The sequence below is a fragment of the Pyrus communis genome, chromosome 1 (assembly GCF_963583255.1).
Source record: "Pyrus communis chromosome 1, drPyrComm1.1, whole genome shotgun sequence".
NCBI classification, from domain to species: domain Eukaryota; kingdom Viridiplantae; phylum Streptophyta; class Magnoliopsida; order Rosales; family Rosaceae; genus Pyrus; species Pyrus communis.
In genome coordinates this window covers 36,034,195-36,053,965 of record NC_084803.1, presented here as the reverse complement: position 1 = coordinate 36,053,965, position 19,771 = coordinate 36,034,195, and the positions used below count along the sequence as shown (strand labels likewise).

The window sequence follows — 19,771 nt, the reverse complement described above, 5'->3', positions numbered from 1 at the left end:
AAAACAAAGCATAAAATATAAATCACTCAAATCATGAAATATGCCATGCATGCTAGGTAAATATTTATAAAAATATATAGGTTAAGAAGAGGTCCACTCACTAATTTTTCCATTGCCCGAAGCCACTCGAACTATCGAGCATGTAATCATTTCCCGCTAACTCGTCTAAACACAAATAGGGAACTTTTAGTAAAATTATACTAAAACATTATAATTTGGGAAAAACGGATGGTGGATTTGGATTTGGCACATCGAGGAACCTCGGGTTTCTCCTCCACGCGCCACCGCTCGTGACGGTCGGCTGGCCCGACTTGCCAGAAAATCCAACAACCCCAAAAATTCCCAAATTTTACAAGAATGAAGATCTCGATGAGTGGAACAATTTTCATACCTGTGACTAAGGCCAATTTGGCCGTGAAAAGCCCCAATTTCACTTGAACCCGCCAGAAACCCTTAAATTGGGTGCTCTTCAATTCGTCCTCAAATTGAACCCGACGCCCCCAAACTTGTTTGGGCTTTGTTCTTGGGTTCAAGGTGAGTGATTTAATGGTGGTGGTAGTCAATGTGGCTTTCACGATCAGCGGATCTCAGCCGTGAAACCCTCCCAAGCACACCGGTGCAATTATTAGTAAAACTGAGGTCAAAAACCCTCAAATTTGGGTGGAAAGTGGAGAAGAAGTCACTATTTGATGACTGGCGGTTGTGGATCGACTTAATTCATTGGAAAAATCATGAAATTGCGTCGAAAAATGGCGCCAGCAACAGGGTCGTGATGGCAAACGAGTCAGGGTCCAGTTTTGCTGTTTCCCTCTCTCCCTCCCTTCTCTGCTTTCCCATTGGTTCACTTTCTCTTTCTCTTCTCCCGATTGGTCTTCCTCTCTCCCTCCTCTCTCTCCTTTATCTTCTCTCCCATCCGTCCATTTCTCCTTGCCTTCAATCTGGGCCACACACGTGGCTTCCTAGATTTTGTTCTAAAAATCTGGAGCCTTCTAGAAAATGATTAATTTACTAAAATGTCACCGACTTTAAACGTTAATATCTCCTTCGTTATACCTCCAAATCACGTATTGTTTGCGCCCATGCGTCCGTAGCGACGAGTACACCAAGAAAATGAACCTTACATGACACAACAAGATGGTCAACATAAGTCAACATATTTGCCTCGAATGACATTTTCGTCAATTCACTTTTTTTTTAAATTATAAAAAAAAAAATCATAATAATTGGGGACGGGTCGTTACAAATAACCATTTGACTGGTCCAATCCCCAAAAGCTTGAAAACCTGCACGAGCTTAATGAGACTTTGTCTTAATGGGAACAAATTGACAGGAAATAGATCTCAAGAAAGTATCTATCCAAATCTTTATTTTATGGATCTAAGCCACAATAACTTCTATGGGGAAATCTCACAAAGATGGGGACAATGCCCACAATTAGAAACCCTACTAATTGTGGGAAACCTTACGGGGACCTCCTGATATTGTAAATGCACAAAAAATTCATGGGCTAGATCTTTTTTCAAATCACTTTAGTTGGGAAGATTTCGAAGGAATTCAAGAGAATGACTTCTTTGCAGAAGTTGATGTTGAATAGAAATCAACTTTCGGGTCGTATGCCCTTGGAATTGGGATCACTAATTGATCTTGAATATCTCGACTTGTCATCAAACAAATTCAATGGGTTAGCTCGGAGCTATCTAGGTGCCTTTCTCATACTGTACCATCTAAATTTGAGCAACAACAATTTTTATCCAGGAATTCCACTTGAATTGGAGAAGTTAGTTCAATTGACCGAACTTGATTTAAGTTATAACTCACTTGAGGGTAGTATACCACCAGAATTCAACAATATGGAGAGTTTGGAGACACTCAATCTTTCCCACAACAATCTTTCTGGTTTCCATCAAGTTTTGATGGCATGCATGGCTTGTCATATGTTAACATATCTTGCAATGAACTGGAGAGTCTTCTTCCCAACAACATAGCATTTTGAGAAGCTCTACCATAAGCTTTACAAGGGAATAAAGGATTGTGCGGCAACATTGGACCTTTGCGACCCTGTAAGTATGGCTCGACAAAGGACCACAAACGGGTACTTGTAATAACATTCACCCTTCTAGCAGCAGTTTTCCTTCTTTCTGCTTTCTTTACAATTGTCTTCGTAGTGGAAAGAAAGAAGAAGCATCGGGATAAAGGAGAAAAAAAAATATGCATTAAGGAATATCGTTTTCAGTTTTGAATTTTGATGGAAAGTCAATGTATGACGAAATCGTGAGGGCAAGGAAGCATCTACAGAGCAAAATTCAAAACGGTGTAGCTCATGCCTACAGGGCAAGGAAGCATCTGAATTTGAGCAACCACATTATTAGCGGTGTAGCTCATGCCTTTATTACGTGCACCACGATTGCGTACCACCGATTGTACATTGAGTCATATCAAGCAAAAACGTTTTGCTGGATTCTGAATACAAGGCCTATGTTTCAGACTTTGGCACTACTAAGTTTTTAAATCTAGACTACCGTTATAGGAACATATGGATACGTTGCACCTGGTATGTTTTGCTCTTTTTATCTTAGTTGTTTGATACAGTTTATCATTTTCATTTGTGGCTAAATATTATTCCTTTTCGCCATTAGCTAGGAAGGAATTACGTATATGGATATTTGAGTTGTCAATAGCGGTCCAAAATCATCTTCTTTGTAATTTAGGTTCATAGAAAATGAATTCTCCTCCGGTTTTCTTCATGACAACAAAATGTTTTAAATAGTGAAGTCTTATATATATATATATATATATATAATAAAGAATGATTTTAGCTTACTTTAAATTATCACATCCACATCCTAATAATCCCATTGCTATAAGCTTATTCTGAGGTAGAGCTTGCATAAACGATGGACGAAAAATGTGGTGTTTATAGCTTTAGAGTGGTTGCATTGCAAATAATCATGGGAAGGCATCCTTTAGATTTTTTCTCATCTTTCTCATCATTGCCTTCTTCGTCCACGTTATCATTAGAATCTACATTACCACCCCTCCAAATGCCGATCGCGGATGTTCTAGACCAACGCATTTTGCCTCCAATGCATCAAGAAGCAAGGGAATTGCTCTCTCTTGTGAAGATTGTGTTTTCATGCTTGAATTCCAGTTTGTAATTGCGTCCAACAATGAAACAAGTTTCTCAACTCCTCTCAACTCATGAGCTGCATTTGTCAAAGCCATTATGCATGATTAGATGCAGTGAATTGCTTGTTCTTAATCATTTGACTACCTAAGAACCAGAGAATGTATTTGTGAACAATAAATAAATTTCAAGCCTTCCCTTTAGAAGAAATATTCTTCGTAGATGCTTCCCTGACTGTAATTTTTCAATGCACTTGTTTGCTAAGGCCTCTATTTACTTATGTAGGATGCTTAATGCTTTTTAGTTAAAATAATATTTATCCTTGTTAGGAAGAAACAAAAGTTAATCAAACAAAGACTTGATTTTCATGCATAGGAACAACGGCTGGCTAAGATGAGAACTTGAATTTGTGCAAACCCCCAAAATCTCATTTCAATTGTATCATTTTTTCAAAAATACCTTCTTTTTTCCCGTACACTTTTCAATTAGTGGGGAAAATGCCCTTTTTTGAATCAAATGCATGTATTCTTACAAATAACTAGTATATGCCCACACATTTTGCGTATGTGACACTTTTTAGTTTTTATATTTTTATTTTTTGTGAATCAAATTAATTTTCATTAAAAAAGAAAGCTTATACAAAAGTAAAAACCATTAAAAAAGATAGTCCAAAAAAGCTTATACAAAAGTAAAGACCATTAAAAAAGATAGTCCAAAACAGCCAAGCAAAGTCCAACTTCATGTAAAAGTTTACAATGAAATAGAATACTATGACCAGGACCAATGTAAGAGGAACATAGATTTTGACGTGGCGAAGAATGCAATGGCCATACTATATATTACCATATCTATATATGGATAGCTACCAAGACCTATTCTATATATATTTAGATATACATACACACAAACAGACAGAGAGCCATAAGCCAGAGCCATTGTCGTCTACGATTTTCTCACAGAAAGAGAAAGAAAAAAAAAGGTGACGATGTCGACCCTAAGAGTCCCTCCACAAGTCCCTGCTGCATCCGAAGACTCTGAGCAACTCAAGAAAGCCTTCAAAGGTTCCTTCTTTTCTAACATTTTTTTTTCCTTCTCTTGATCTTTTACTCCATGCCATCATTTCTTGTTCTGATCATATCCACCCAGTATTTTGTAATTCGATTTAAGATTGATGATCGACCAATCCCATTTGACCGATCCGATTGTTAGTGTTAAACATGATGATAATGGACTGGTAATGGAAAAAGGATTTTGTTATTCATTTTTGGTCTGGTAATTCCCTCTCTCTCTCTCAATGACCAATGATGCTGATTCAGATCGGTGTTTGTTGAAGAATATAAGAATCCCACATCGGAGAATTCACAGATTAAATATGATTTATTGTGTGATTCTACTTCTAATTACACTGAGGCCCTTTGTAATAAACACTCCACACCAGATGGTGTTGTTTAGGTGATAAGAAACCAGTTGGGGGACAATATATGTGTGGTTAGTGGGGCCGCTAGTCTGTCTCTCCGAAATCTAGAATCTAGACAGTGTTTATATACATGAATTCGGTGGATTGGTGAAAGGCCCGTGTGAATGCGATTTTTTGGTTTTGTAAAGAATTCTGTACGATTAAATTTGTTTCTGGATAAGAAAATGTGTATGAGATAATCCATCTACATAGACGAAGAGAAAAGATTGGTATATATAAATTTTCTGCAGGTTTTGAAGTATCCAACTGACATGAAGAATATAGTTTTGACAAATATGAAAAATATGGAACAAATTTTGAATACAGATGAATAATCGTTGACGATTAGAAACCATAAAGCAAGGGGAGGCTATTCACTTCTTACTATAAGAAAACGTGTTCCTTGATTGCAGAAGAAATATAGTGAAACTAATTATTCAATCTGTTTGATTCTCAAATTCGTTCGTAGGACTAATGAATAAGCTGCACTATAATTCCGAATGGTTTAAAATAGCTCTGATCACCCTTTTAGCAAAAGGGATTGATATTGGTTAGAAATATATTGTCACTTTCGATATGAATTTGCTCTGGAGTCGAGATTCTATCTTCAGTTTTTTGTGCTGTTGCTTTCATGTTTATGTTGTTTGATCTTATTGAATTTTGAATTTTTTGATCAATATGATTGCAGGATGGGGAACGAATGAGGACTTGGTTATATCCATCTTGGGGCATAGAAATGCCGCTCAAAGAAAGGCAATCCGGAAAACTTATGCAGATGCTTACGGAGAAGATCTCCTCAAGGAACTGGAAAAAGAACTTACAAGTGACTTTGAGGTCAGTTTAAGAATGCACTTCTTTCTGCATTGGTTCAAATAATTTGATTGCATGCTTGTCGTAACTGGTAAAATGATGTGTTTGTGTTTCTGAATTTCTCTTAATCAGAGGATTGTATGGCTTTGGACACTTGATCCTGCTGAACGCGATGCATTTTTAGCCAACGAAGCAACAAAGAAGTGGACTAAAAGCAATCAGGTTCTTGCAGAAATAGCCTGCAGTAGGTCTGCACATGAACTGCTTTCGGCAAGGCAGGCTTATCACTCTCGCTACAAGAAGTCTCTCGAAGAGGATGTTGCTCATCACACAACTGGGGACTTCCGCAAGGTAAAACCGCTAGAGAATAGTTCTTTCAGCTTATTTATACAATGTCCCGAAATTTCAATGTTAATATGTTTTTCAAGTTTTATTTCGTTTAAGATTTCCGTTGTCTCTGCACCGAAGAGAGAATTACTAATTTACCATCCAACTTTGCTCCGCCCAGCTTTTGGCCCCTCTTGTTAGCTCATACAGATATGAGGGAGATGAGGTGAACCTGGCACTGGCAAAATCCGAGGCTAAGCTACTCCATGAGAAGATCTCAGACAAAGCCTACAATGATGACGATATCATCAGGATTCTGGCTACGCGGAGCAAAGCACAGATCAATGCAACGCTCAATCACTACAAAAATGAATTCGGGAATGACATCAACAAGGTACGCAGTTGAGTTTTAAATAAACCCATTTTTTAACAGAATCCGCAGAGGTTTTGGATTTGATGAGTGTTTCTATGCCTAGGATCTGAAAGCTGACCCCAAGGATGAGTACCTTGCAATACTAAGGGCCACGATAAAGTGCTTGGTCCGCCCTGAGAAATATTTTGAGAAGTCTCTTCGTCTGGCAATTAACAAACGAGGAACAGATGAAGGAGCTCTCACTAGAGTTGTCGCTACGAGGGCTGAGGTTGACATGATGATTATTAAGGACCTGTACCACAAGAGGAACAGTGTCCCTCTGGATCAGGCCATTAAAAAGGACACTACTGGAGATTATGAGAAAATGCTTCTGGCCCTGGTTGGACATGAGAATGCTTGATCCGTTCCGGTCTAACAGTTGAACTTCCTTTTGGAGGGAGGCAATATATCTGAATCTGATGCGTTCTTTTTACCGCTATGTTTTGTTTCTTATCCGTTCGAATAAAATTATCTACAGAATTCTGATATAAATAGTTACCTTTCGTAAAACCAGATAGTTACTGGAGACTAAAGGCAAGTTTCTTGATCTTATATAGACAACAATAATGGAAGGTTGTTTTCCTTTTATAATCTAAGAGCTGGGTTTTTTTTTTTTTTTACTATTTCGGTGCATATTTCTTGCAGCTCAAGTTAAACATTCTTGTTCATGGCACCAAAACAATTAGCGGTTTAATTATACACCTCGCCAAGGGTTTCTTAGAGGAAGGAATTCCTGGATAGAATCGCTGTCTACAACTTTCGTCTCACAAGGTCTGTTACATACTAGCAGCACAAGAGGGGTTGAACGTTAAAGGAATACCCAGCGGTTGAGATGATTGTCCGGTCATATATAAAATAAACCTCGACCTCAAGGAAGAAATTGCGGCATCACATTTTGTTGGGCTTTATTAACCAGTACTTCGGCAGGTCCTCCTTTGTGGGCTTTATTAACCAGTACTTCAAGCAACATGTTGTGTATAGCGTTATTATCGCGCATTTCTTCGAGGATGCTTTTCACCTCTCGACTAAACATTTGCTCAAATTGCCAAGATTGCCCTTCAAGTTGTCGTCGAAGAAATGACCTAGTCGGTGGATCAGAGGCCTCACCACCGTCCTCGTCAGAATCCTCCACTAATCCTTCAACAAAAATTCCTTTTGTCGTTTTGGTGGGGATTTCTGCATCCCGAGGCAGATCACTGAGATTTACTTCCTTATCTCAGCGTGTCACACTTATGGCTTAAGGTGTCGCGGCAGTAGAAGGATTATGTGCCTATGGTCAGTCATCTTGTCCTGGATTTTGGACTAGAAGATTAGTCGTTGACTTACCCATGATTGTTTTCTTCTTTACTGACCGTGTCTCAATGGTCATGAACTTCATAGCTGTAGCACTGGGTCCCATCGGGGATGCCAAAATGTTGACCCTAAAAATTGCCAAGCCTACGTGACGTGCAGGGTGACTAACTAATGAGCTAACTACGTCCTTCAGTTATGTGCGGGGTGTGCTAACTCGACGACCGAGCTCGTTGCTGACTTCTTGATCTTGCGACTGCGGCAAAGAAAGGAACACGTCTCCGCCTTTGGGTTTTAGAGCCTGAAGATAAGGTTGCTGGTCTTGCGAAGTTCACGGATCGTCGGAGTCGGGTTCGGTCATGGTGATTATATTCGTAAGAGTGTAAGCACACTGAACTGGCACCAAACTATACGGACACAAGTATTCGAAAGAGATGTATGTCTTGATGGTAAATGCGGTTCGGCCGTCAGAATGCCGAACTCTAAAAGATACTTGTGAATATCCAATCATTTAACAACTCGGCGTTCAACGTGCCAAGCCTAGTAACTTGTAACACCTCACCTCATGTGAGATGGCTGATGAGATGACGTCTACCAACAAGAACTCAAAAGTCCTTGTTGACCGAGACTTGGATAGGTAATCAGTCGGTCTCAAAGCAATGTTGTTTATCCAAACTGAAAGTGCTCTGCGATCAGCTGATACTACGGCTACAGTATTGTTTATCCAAACTGAAGATGTGTTAGGCGAGAAGAAAGCGGAAGAGGATAAAAATCTCAAAGGTTGTTGCGAAGCTTTGCACAGGGCAATTTGTGTATTGAATTGGAGGGGACTTGAATGATGCACTCCCTTCTCCATTTATAGTAGCAAACCCCCTCATAGCCTAGCTAGAATCATAATCAGATTAGAACTCCTCAACCTAATCTGATTAGGTCTTGGCCAATCCTAACTTCACTAGGACTTTGAACCAAGCTTTTTAACAAACCAGATTCATCCCTTAATTCTCAGCATCCTCAGTCTTAGCCTTAAGACTCCTTGTTGCACTAGGCTTCAACTACCTCACCCTTATCTAAACCACTCCGTCTCGCATTAGGATTCGGTCGACCCTTACTGGACAACCCACGACAAGATTCTAGATGAATGCTACTGGGCCGAGAATAACTCTAAGCTCGGCCCAAAATAGTATTTTGGGCCCAAACACATTTACACAACATCGAATTAGAAATCCACAGTTCCGACAGTGGAATATCATACCTTCAAAGTTATGATAAAGACACAAGAACAACAGAATATTACAAAAAGCAACTACATCATATTGAATCAAAACTCTGTTTTAACTTTTTCAGACTTCTTAATGCCATCCCAGAACCAAAATTGCACTCTTCATATGGGGATCAGTACGAGATTTAGACGAACATCCCGTATCTTAGCTAGGGGATCCAAAAAGAGAGCAGTTATTAGTAATTAACATAGAAAACAACAACAAAAACTTTCCGATATAGGCTAAAACACATCACTTCTTCTTCAGGTCCTTTGAGAAAATCCTCTTGCAGTACGGACTGGTGCGTAAGATTGTATGAGGCTTAACTGCTTCGACCAGAGCAGCATGAAGAGGGCCCTGCCAACAAAACAAATCGATTAGAACATGTGTGTGTGTGTGTGTGTGTGTGTGTGTGTGTGTGTGTGTGTGTGAGAGAGAGAGAGAGAGAGAGAGAGAGAGAGAGAGAGAGAGAGAGAGATTTCTAAACCTTGGTAACTCCAAGAGCAGATTGAATGACATAGTTGGCATAAGGGTCTTGCAACAACTGATCAAAACGTGGAACTGAGAGCAATTCATGGATGATTTTTGGCCGGCTCTCTTCAAAATACTTGAGGCACTTTTCAACAACATGACTACTGCACTTCTGCATGGAGAGGCGTACGAAATTTCCTTTTAACTGATTAGTCAGTTTGGCCACTGCAGATGGGATCTTCAGCTCTATGATATATTGAACAACATAATTCCTGCGGATCAAATGGTACAAAATAAAGGCACACATCAGTCATAAAGCCAAGTCAAATTGTTCCACAGAATAAAGAATTAAATCGTTAGTAGTTTGTAAAATACTAAACTGAATTCTAATTAGAAAGACAAATAAAGTAACGCAATGGTTTAATTCTGTAGATTCTCATAATTCCTGCTATTAATTACAAGATATCCGACTTATGTTTGCATCAGAAGTTGATCACAGAAATTGATGGTTGGAAAACTTTGGTTCCTCAAGAAACAAAATTTATCAAACAATAGTGGATTACAATATCATATTAGGGGTTTATGGCCAGCAAAGAACAGAAATTATGACAGTTTGAAGACAATCGTTTATGATTACCCATAAGGATCTTGTGAAAGGAGAAGCCCATTTCTTGAAATTTCATTGATCAGCTTATCTCGATGTCTCCCAATGGCGTGTGCAATGCATTTTTGTAGTACACAGCATCCATGTCGTTGAGTTGCAATCTCGACACAAAATCTTGCAGCAGCATCAAAAATAAACTGCAAGAGATCATTAACAGAATAAGTTAGTCTTTTCAACGAAAACAAAGTAGGTCCTACAGAAAGCACATAACCAGTCCTTACAGCTTTGGAACTTCAATAATTTTGTCTGTTCATCCATGTTTATGTTTTATCTCATATCTGTCCGTAAAATGCTTTCGAAGTAACTATGTATTCCGGTTCATCCTACCAATCTTCTGCTAGAGTTCTGACAAGTAGGATCGTAAAAAGCGGGCTTACAGTCACCTATTAAATCTGAAGAAACATCTCATTACTCTGCAACGAGAAGCTCTGTTTCATTCCTTTTAGTCAAGGCCTCAAAAGCAAATTTACAAATTGCCTAATCCATAGAACACTAGATTTGCATCGAACAAGTTGGAAATAACGTCTCAGTTATCTCTTTGCAGCGATTTCTCTTGTTCTTCTCATTGTTCTCATACACAAGCTTGGTGACATCATGATTCGTATATTTTTTGAACTGCTACTGAAAAGCTCATAATCTTTGGTTTTGACAACTCAGCTACGTATTAATGTGGTCCCTAAATTTAGACTAACGTCTTCACTACTATCGAGAGCATTATATATGATCATGTCTACATACATCTAACCTGCCCCACTGACTTCCTCGCATACAAATTCCCCAACAGATTTCAGAAGCAAACATGGCATACTCAGAGTGACACCTTTACTACGTGACCAAAATATAACTTTGTCAGTATTAAATGACAAAAGTGTGCAAGATCGGATGCCAATCTTTTCTTAACAGTAAGATACCTTCTATCGACCTTTAAATGAACAGTACAGGGAATTTGACTTCACCAACAGAAGAATACATTTCTGAAGTCACCGAGAATATTTCAGAAACTTACAGAGGACTAGATGAATATAAGGAAAAGAAATAAGGTTCAAAACTGAGGCATGATAATGTCTATAATGATCCTCACAGAGATATATTTGAAACCTAGTCCAAAGGTTGGTTTCGACAGGGTTCACAACTGTACTTGAAAGCTTCCCTTGACCTTTGTACAATCATCAGATTAAGTTTGGACTATTTTAGGCATCGGCATGAACAGCAGAAGAAATATTATACGTTCAAAAGTTGTGGTGAAAATGAGTGAAACACTAGCCAATGAAGAGTTAGTGAGATTGATTATAGATTAAGTTTCCTCCAAAGAATGATCAAAGGTAGGTCTAGTGCCATGAGGATACAAAACAACGCTAAAGTGGCTGGCCCTGAAAGGCAAGAGATTGGAATTCGGCACCACCTATTACTTGTTTTATGGTTTGTTGCCCTATTACAAGCACAGTGCACACATCCAATGAAACAGTTCACACCTTGAATATGCACTTCCAGCAGTATTATACAAAAACGCTCTATGTAGCTTACCCAAGTAATGAGTATGAAACATCATTAAGGTTCACATTACTGGTTCAATTAGAAGAATTATATGGCGAACATGTGAAGGTTTATGGCAATAATGCACCGAAACAGTACATTGCCTTTAAAAAATGTGGCTTCACAAAATATTGCCTTTACAATTGTGCACAACAGTTATGATCAAACATATTTTTGCTCTACTAGAATCAGCATTTGCATGGTACAAATTCATATGTACGTCTCTTTTCTATGTGACCACATAAAACTTACGAGAAAACAGGAGAAAGGAACAAGATGAAAACATGAATTAGATGGTATCCTATTTATTCTTAACAGCATGAATTAGATGGTATCCTATTTATTCTTAACAGCCTTATTTGAACCGTCAAGATAACAGGAAAAATAATTTAGTAGAAGCATACCTTATTGTCTTCATTGCTAAAGCAGTCCAGGCAACGTTGTACCACATGATTACCATTTGGATCCTTAATAAGATCAAGAAAACCGCATTCAAGGGACGATTTAACTAAAACAATCTGTTTCCCAGTTTTCAGAGTCTCAATCAACTTCTGTACCACGCGAGTCCTGAAACCATAGTGCCAATTATATTCAGGAACTGGATATTAGTAAGGAACTAACACTACAAATTTAGTAACAAACGAGTACAGTATGAAGAATGTACCCATGTGTGTCTAAGGAAACTCTGACAAGCTGTCCTGGTTCCTTTGTCACCATGATTACAAATTGCATTCTTTGTTGTTCATTGCACATATCCAACAACTTTTGCATTAGGTAATTGCCAAACGGGTTCGTCATAAGTTCGAAAACATGGTTGATTATTTTGTCAAATATTAATTGCAAATCTTGGCTGGTCCCCTCATCAAGCATCCTTTGTAAGAACCGACAGCCGTACTGATCCTTTGCAATGAAATATATATATCCCTGGACCTCGGTCAATGAGCTTGAACTTAGTACTGACCGAAACAAGCTATTGTCACTCTGTCTCCATTCATTTCCACTCATTCTGCCATCATATGAATCGGGATCAAGTCTAGAGCTTTTCTCTCCTGTCTGCATTGCCATCTTAGTGTAAGAGTTCTTGTATCCCTTCGAAGACTTGCTACCTTTATTGATGGCATGATTCAACTGTTTTCCTTGCATGATCATACTATCCTTGCAACCGTAACCCTCAAGTTCCCCTGCACAATTCATGGACTTGAAAGATTCGGGAACCCCATTAGTTGGATTCACTCTAGTCCATTGATTTATCATTGAATGGTTATGCGAAAGATTGTCCACATTCAACTGTTCAACCGAGGGAAACTGAGGGGAACTCATCGGATGCTTAAGACTCTTTCCGCCATTAGAACCCGTTGCATGTAGTAAGCTAAAATAATCCTCATCAGGGTGAGACGTAGCACTAGATGGGTTCCTCTGATACCAGGCATATCCCTGTTCCATTCTTTTAACACCGCTAGGCCCATACAATGCATTCGGGTACATACGATTACAAAAAGACCCCATTGAATCGCCAACAGCGCATTTCGGTTGCAATCCAAGCAATGCTGACTCCATACTCCCATCACATCTCCCTCCACAGCCGAATCCCGCAGATTGAAAACCCTCAAAACCCGAAACATTGTTCTTAGAACTCTCAAAAAGGCCATAGTTTTCAGCATTCCAAGGACTAATCCCCCCAAAAACCCCACCACCGAGTCCAATCCCATCCGGGCCTCTCTCAAATCCCATCCTTTTAGTCCCACCCTCATGTTCCTCCCCAATATGCATCCTATAGAAACTCTCAGGCAAACCCAGATCATCCGGCGGCGGCTTAGAGTCCAGCCACAACCCATTCACGTAAGGTGTTTGATACTTTGCCTCTTCAAATGGGGTTGAATACGGAGACGGAGAACCGTCCTCGGAGGAATATAACCCACTTGAGACAGAGCTCGACGGAAAGAACTCCGACGGGAGAGAGGCTCTGCTCACCGGAGAGCCGCCGAGAAGGTGGCGGTGATGCGGGGGATGAAAGAGGTGGAAAAGACTGGAATAATGCTGATTCCTGGTGGGATTCTCATTCCAGAGCTTTTCCAGCTCTCCTCCTTCTTCCCTCTGTAAAACCTTCTTGTCTTCCTCAGATAGTTTGAACATCATACAACATACAACATAAAAATAGTGTGTATTATATATAATATAATATACAATACACGTGAGAGAACAAGAAATATATAAAAATATACTTTCTCAGGAAAAACAAAGAGAACCCAGATTCAGAATCCGAAAACCCACGTCGGAAAACGATTCGGAAGCACGCAAAACGATCAGTGAGGGTGTTTGCTGCAGTGCGAGAAAGACGATCAATGCCTGTATGTCAATGTCGTTTTGGGGATTGGATTTTCGGCAATGGGGGTTTCTAGAGAGAGAGAGAGAGAGGGTTTTGAATTTTGGGTTTTTCTGTGAGTGTATGTGATAGTACAGTCTGCGACCGCCTCACACACTCACGCCATTAAAATGAAGAGTCGCACTACAGCACTCACTGCCCACAACAGCTCAGAATAAAAAGCAGATAGAGAGAGAGAGAGAGGAGAGAGAAGTCTGACTAGGAACTAGGCAAAGGCTATTTTTCAGTCTATTTTGTTTTAATTTTCAGGGCTTGGAAAAAAAAATTTTAATTTTATTTCATGTTAAACGGATAATTAATTATTATTGTTCCTTACTTAATCAAGTTTTTAAATATTTGATCTTTTTAATAAACAATATCTGCTTTGTAAACAAGGTTCTATAACTGTTCTAACAAATTCAGCTTGATTTTCTGTCGCCTAAAAGTTCGGTTTGTTATTGTTTCTTTTTAACTTAATCCAAACTTCATTTCGTTTCCAAATCTGAATTATTTTTTTATTTTTAAAATGGGTACGATATTTATTAATTAGATAAATATTTTTTTATTACAAGTAATGTGGGTACGATATTGATTAATTGGATAAATAATTTTTTATTACAAGTAATGTGAATACTCTAAGCTATATATTAAGAAGAAAGCAAAAGGTTCAAAGCAGGGATGCAGTGGGTTAAAAATAAAAATTCCATTCACCATGGTAGTTCATTGCTTGTAATAGGATAAATGAATAAGTCTACAAAATGATAAAGTTCATTTACATCGGTCTCGATAAAAATTTTATTCGGGAGTTTCAAAATCCATTCGAACCTGGTTATTGTGAGTTAAAGATGAATATCCTATCTACCAAAACAATTTACCATTTGCTATAGGATGAATGAATAAGTACAATAGTGTGCATTTACATTTAAACCTTCCTCTGGAATTCAACCCACTAGAAGGGAAAAAAAGTCTCACACCGACTTCACAAGTTAATGTTATCCACTAATAACAAACTGCCTACCATTAGGAGATATCTCGAACCAAATGCCGTCATATTCTCTTACAATATGCAATATTGTAGGAAGAAGAAAAAAGAAAGTAACTAATCTTAATTAGTAGATTTATTTACGAAAATTCTTTTTAATTATTACAGTTGTTTCCTACTGCCTGCCTGCGCTGCGTTTCCTTTCTGGCCAAGTCTTATACCAAAATTAGAAAAAGGTAACTTTCAGTGCAGTCAGTGCTAGCTATTGGATTGGAGCCCAATATAAGCAACGAAATCGCTTCACCCTATTGGCTGCTGCAATATTTTTTTATCTTTTAAAAAAATTACAAAATAATTCAGAGATATTAATAAAGTAAATTACAATTTACATCTTTAAGCAGAGAACTACTGGAATAATAAATTGAAGATTGAATAGGGAAGAAGGTTTATCTCTCAAGTCAAAACCTATCGGGAATGAGATTCACTTTAAATTTCTGTGTCTAGAGTCTGTGGATTGAGAAATCTGAATCGTGTGTGAGAGAGAGAGAGAGAGAGATATTTGATACGTTCAATTTTTTCATTTTTGGGAAGTGGGTCATTGTTATGGGCTAATCGGAGCAGTATGATTAAAATTGAGTGGTCCGAATCTCTCAACCCGTAGGCTCCGAACACAGATCCGAAATGGATCTTGATCTAAGCTATAGGACCACATTAATAAGAGAACGGACCTTGCACAAATTTATGAGTAAGTTATGTTACTCTCCATATTGCCATTTAATTTTATAACACTTACAATGTATACATTATTTTATGTTTATGACATCCGATTTTAATCAAACGGCACCTACACACCCGGCATTTTCCCTCGTCATGGTTTGCGCTTGGAGGCACAGCCCCAGTGAACTTCAACCCGACCCAAGACTGACCAGAAAAGAAGGCTCATTATATTAGCCCATCAAGCGCAGCCCACTTATCTCTTTTCAAACCAACAACAACAAAAATACGTATTCCACTTCGTCCTCGTTAGTCTAAATTTTGGTTTTGTTTCTTTGGAGGGATATAGAGATGTGGAGTTGAGGAAAATAGAGATTTCAGCTTATGGTTGTGAGTTTTGAACGTGAATCGTTGTTTTTAATGCGTATATCATATTTATATATAGTTAAATTTAACGATAATGTATGCGCTAAAAAATTCAAACGAATTTAACGGGTTGATCTAACTTCTAAGCCGAATTAACGGCAATGTATGGTAAAAGGACTCTGATAATCTTTTTGCTGCTCAGCTACTGCCACTAAAGGCTACAGCTGCAAAACTCAGTTTAAACAACAGCAGCCGCCGGCCAGTTCAAAACGGTCCGGTTGCGTTCTTGAAAGATGTTTCACAGTTGGTGGCAACTTTAACACATACAAGATGCTCTACAACACCTAATTCACATCAGTTTTACCACCTTCCTCAAGAACACAAGCTCAAAAGCAGATTTCAGGATACATTCAAACGCGGTTTTTCCGAATACTTCATCTTTCTGACGTAGGAGAAGATTTAAACCTATGGTCTAGCATTTGAACACAAACAACGCAAAAGTACCCAAATGAAACAAGTAATCAATAAAGCTAATCCATAAGTTAAAACCCAGTAAAACAGCCCAAGCACTTCATTAAGACAAACACAGAGAGAACAGAAGAATATGGACATAGACAACCCAATTAGCAGATAGTCCATCGCTCTGGCCGACCCCGTTTTAACCTAAAACATAACTCCCAAAACTCACAATGAACAAAAGAGAAAGGTCAAATAATATCGTAACACATCCTCCCCACGATTAGGAGAAAGCCCGAAACAAAACCAGACACCATGTGATCAAATAAAATAAACCAAGTTAGACCTAACATGATGTTAAACCAAAGCAATGCTACTCTCTCCACCTGGGGGTTTGCGTACGCCTCCTAAGTAGTCTCGAGCCTCTTTCTTCCCATCCGCAAAGATGTTGCTGCCGCTCATCTCCCGTAGTTTTGCCGAACTCAGTGGTTTTTCAGCTGACGAAGGAGGAACATCGCCCTTGAATATATCATTTCCTGAGAGTTCGGAAAACTTCTTGTCATAAATCTTCTTGGCTGTCTTGGGCGCTGGTTCCTCGATGGATATTATATTGCTCTGACCCCCACCAGGCTATTGCATAAAAACCAAATTCACATGAAGTCAGATGATTAACTACCACATAATGGGAACTGATACGTATTAGGCGTCAAGTAACACAGTTCACTTACATTAGAAACCTTAACAGGCGTGCGACCGTTGGGCGAAGTAGGTTCTCCTATCTCGATGCTTCCCTTCAAGGCCAAAGCACGAGGAGCGGTAGTTGTCCTGGGTAAAATTTCAGGAGGGGGCGCAAATATGTCATGGCCACTAAGCTCCTTGAATTTAGATTCAGAGAGCTGCTTCTTCAGCCTTGCCTCTCTCTCTGCTTCCGTTTCCAAGGTTCCACTTAGCTCCCGCTGCTTTGCCACTTCTGGAATGGTGGTAGGCTTTTTGGGAGAAACACTCTCTTCGTCACCAAACGAGATATGACTGATTCCAGCAACCGCTTGCTGCCATATCCAACCATCAGAAGAAAAACTCAGCAAATAACATGTGTTTTAATAACGAATCTAAAACTTGACGGCATATTGATCGGTACCTGGTACATTCGAATTCCTGGCTTTAGGGTAGGGTTCGCACCATCAGCTTCCGCGGCATCATTTTCTGCTTTCGGTGCAAAAATGCCACTCCCGGTGATCTCCTTCATCTTATGCGCCGAACAAGGTTTGCTGGAAATTTCATAGTTAACAATGTTAGAGGTCTCACATATTCCGACATCATATATATTTTCACTACATATTGTTATTCAAACTTTCACCGCAACTTATGAAACAAAACAAAGTTAACGTTTTAGAAAAATAACAAAACCCATCAATTAAACAAGTTTATATACATGAATTCAAAACTATCTCTGTGATTATAATCTAAAACATATAGATTTTTTGGGTGAAATTTGCAAAATATGGAAAATTGAATATTTATGTGGATTCATGGGCCAAACAAAGTAGATCGCTCACAGATCAATCAATCTTCAAGTTTAAAATTCATTTTTTCCATACTAAAAAAGGGAAATTTACTAGAAAATAACAAGTCAAATTCTAATAGAACATCCAAGTAATGAAAAATTAAAAATTAAAAAAAGCATTATTTTTTAACCATCAATTTGGTCCCAGAAATAATTCCTTAATTTTTTTTTTTTTTTTTTTTTCAAATTCATAAGCATTGAAGAAGAAATATCCGTTGCAGGTCCACTTCCAATGGCCACAAAAACGAGAACAAAGAAACAAAATTTTGAAACATAAAAAACCCAGAAAGTGAAACGCGAAGGAGAAAGCGGAAAGCAGAAGCAGGAAGAAGCAGATCTGACCGTTTGTTCAAGCTCTCGACCTCCTCGTCCGTCACCTGCCCTCCAAACACCACCTTTCTGATCCCATCCGACGGCTACGATCAATCCCCAAAAAAACAATGAATCAACAAATCAAAGAACAAACCGAGAGAGAGAGAGAGAGATAAATGGAATTCGGAATGCCACCTGGTGGGGCCGAGAGGCGGAGGATGGAAGAGGAGAATCAGCCAGCGGAGTCTCGGACCAGGTGAGCAGATCCGCGGTGGATGTGTGGGGCTTCCTCACCGGAGTGCTTCTCTCCATTTCGGGTGGGGCCTTCGGATTCTCGCAGCGTTCGATTCACCACTACCACAGTTAACACTATCGCTGGAGCACTCTCCCGAAATGACGAAACTGACCTCGTTCCGGAACGTTCCTGTGTGTCTGCTCTGGGGGTGCGGGGGGGGTTTGTGGGTATTTTCAATGGCCTTTTTGGAAAGGGTGGAGTTGAAGGGAGAAGAGTAGGCGTAGGAGGTGACTTGGAGTGAGCTACTGACTTCCTTTTTTATTCTTTTTCTTGGGCCGCCTTATTTATACGCATAATAGTTTGAAATATATGACGCCGGAGGGCCAGCCACGTGCCGGTTAATTTAATATTACGGCGCCTGTTGTAAGGAATTTACCGGAATGTCCTCCTGTGTTTTTACTGTTTGACCGTTTGACTTGTTACCTCCGACGAGTTAACTGAAGAAATTTTTCATTATGATCGAAACACGACTGATACATTACGTGTTTTTATATAAATTGAGAGAAATTTTATTTTTTAAATTATTAATTTTTTTAACACATATATAGTAACACGTGGTGTATCATTTTTTATACTAATCACATTGAAAAATCTCTATGAGTTTGATTAAGGAGGGGGGATGGTTTTTGAAATTTTGAAATACGGTCCTTGATCGCGTGGGTCTAGGAGATAGTGTTTTCAACGGTCGGATCCAGAGATGATGACGTCCCAAGAGTCCCTGAAGGATTTGAAAGTTGAAATGCATTATCTAATTATTGAACACAAGCAAAGCAAAAGCCTAGAAGCTCGATTTCAGGAACTTCATGAATCTAATATGATCTTGATTTGTAAGTGAGAAGTTTTAAATTCGATTCTCGTTACAAGTAAATTTGAATTACATTATTGTTAACCCATTATGAGGCTTAGTTCACTCTTTCACCTCCTTAATATGAATAATACCATTTGTTCAAAACAAAAACAAAAATGATTTTGATTTTGATAGATTTTTTCCACCCAACATGATCTAGATACATTAGAACGTTATACAATAAAGCACATTGCTGGCTTGGGCAAGTGGGTTTATGATTCGTTTGGAAATGCTTTTAAAATAAATGAAAATACTTTTTATATGAAAATACTGTTGGAACAAATCTTTAATAAAAATGCAAGTTAATCTTGGAAAAACACTTGAAGTATTCCATGTAGGAGCACATAACACGGGAAACACTTCAAGTATTTTTGGATCCTAAAAATAATTTCACCAAAAGAGCTTTCAGTCATTTTAAAATGAATGCAAGCACTTTTAATGAAATTGTTTTTTAAACTAATTTTTAGTAAAAATGCAAGTTCTTCTTGGAAAAACACTTGAAGTATTTCATGTAAGAATACATAACG

The 19,771-nt window shown here is 38.7% G+C and overlaps 3 protein-coding genes and 1 pseudogene across 3 annotated transcripts; 2 read left to right on the top strand and 2 right to left on the bottom strand.

The window, feature by feature from the left end:
• Nucleotides 1-1,303: 1,303 nt before the first annotated feature.
• LOC137726718 (MDIS1-interacting receptor like kinase 2-like) lies at nucleotides 1,304-2,508 on the top strand (annotated as a pseudogene).
• A 1,387-nt stretch (nucleotides 2,509-3,895) lies between these two features.
• LOC137730281 (annexin Gh1-like) lies at nucleotides 3,896-6,740 on the top strand. Its single transcript, XM_068469343.1, has 5 exons — nucleotides 3,896-4,185; nucleotides 5,269-5,414; nucleotides 5,523-5,741; nucleotides 5,899-6,111; nucleotides 6,194-6,740. Exons 1-5 carry the CDS (start codon nucleotides 4,110-4,112, stop codon nucleotides 6,488-6,490), a joined length of 951 nt encoding a protein of 316 aa, XP_068325444.1. The 5' UTR covers nucleotides 3,896-4,109; the 3' UTR covers nucleotides 6,491-6,740.
• A 2,190-nt stretch (nucleotides 6,741-8,930) lies between these two features.
• Nucleotides 8,931-13,482, bottom strand: LOC137729522 (putative pumilio homolog 7, chloroplastic). Its single transcript, XM_068468498.1, has 5 exons — nucleotides 12,011-13,482; nucleotides 11,751-11,913; nucleotides 9,787-9,950; nucleotides 9,166-9,421; nucleotides 8,931-9,035 (listed from the first exon to the last, which is right to left on the bottom strand). Exons 1-5 carry the CDS (start codon nucleotides 13,480-13,482, stop codon nucleotides 8,931-8,933), a joined length of 2,160 nt encoding a protein of 719 aa, XP_068324599.1.
• Nucleotides 13,483-16,312: 2,830 nt separating this feature from the next.
• On the bottom strand, nucleotides 16,313-18,639 carry LOC137742243 (uncharacterized). Its single transcript, XM_068482064.1, has 5 exons — nucleotides 18,298-18,639; nucleotides 18,133-18,206; nucleotides 17,365-17,494; nucleotides 16,955-17,275; nucleotides 16,313-16,856 (listed from the first exon to the last, which is right to left on the bottom strand). Exons 1-5 carry the CDS (start codon nucleotides 18,412-18,414, stop codon nucleotides 16,584-16,586), a joined length of 915 nt encoding a protein of 304 aa, XP_068338165.1. The 5' UTR covers nucleotides 18,415-18,639; the 3' UTR covers nucleotides 16,313-16,583.
• Between the last annotated feature and the right edge of the window lie 1,132 nt (nucleotides 18,640-19,771).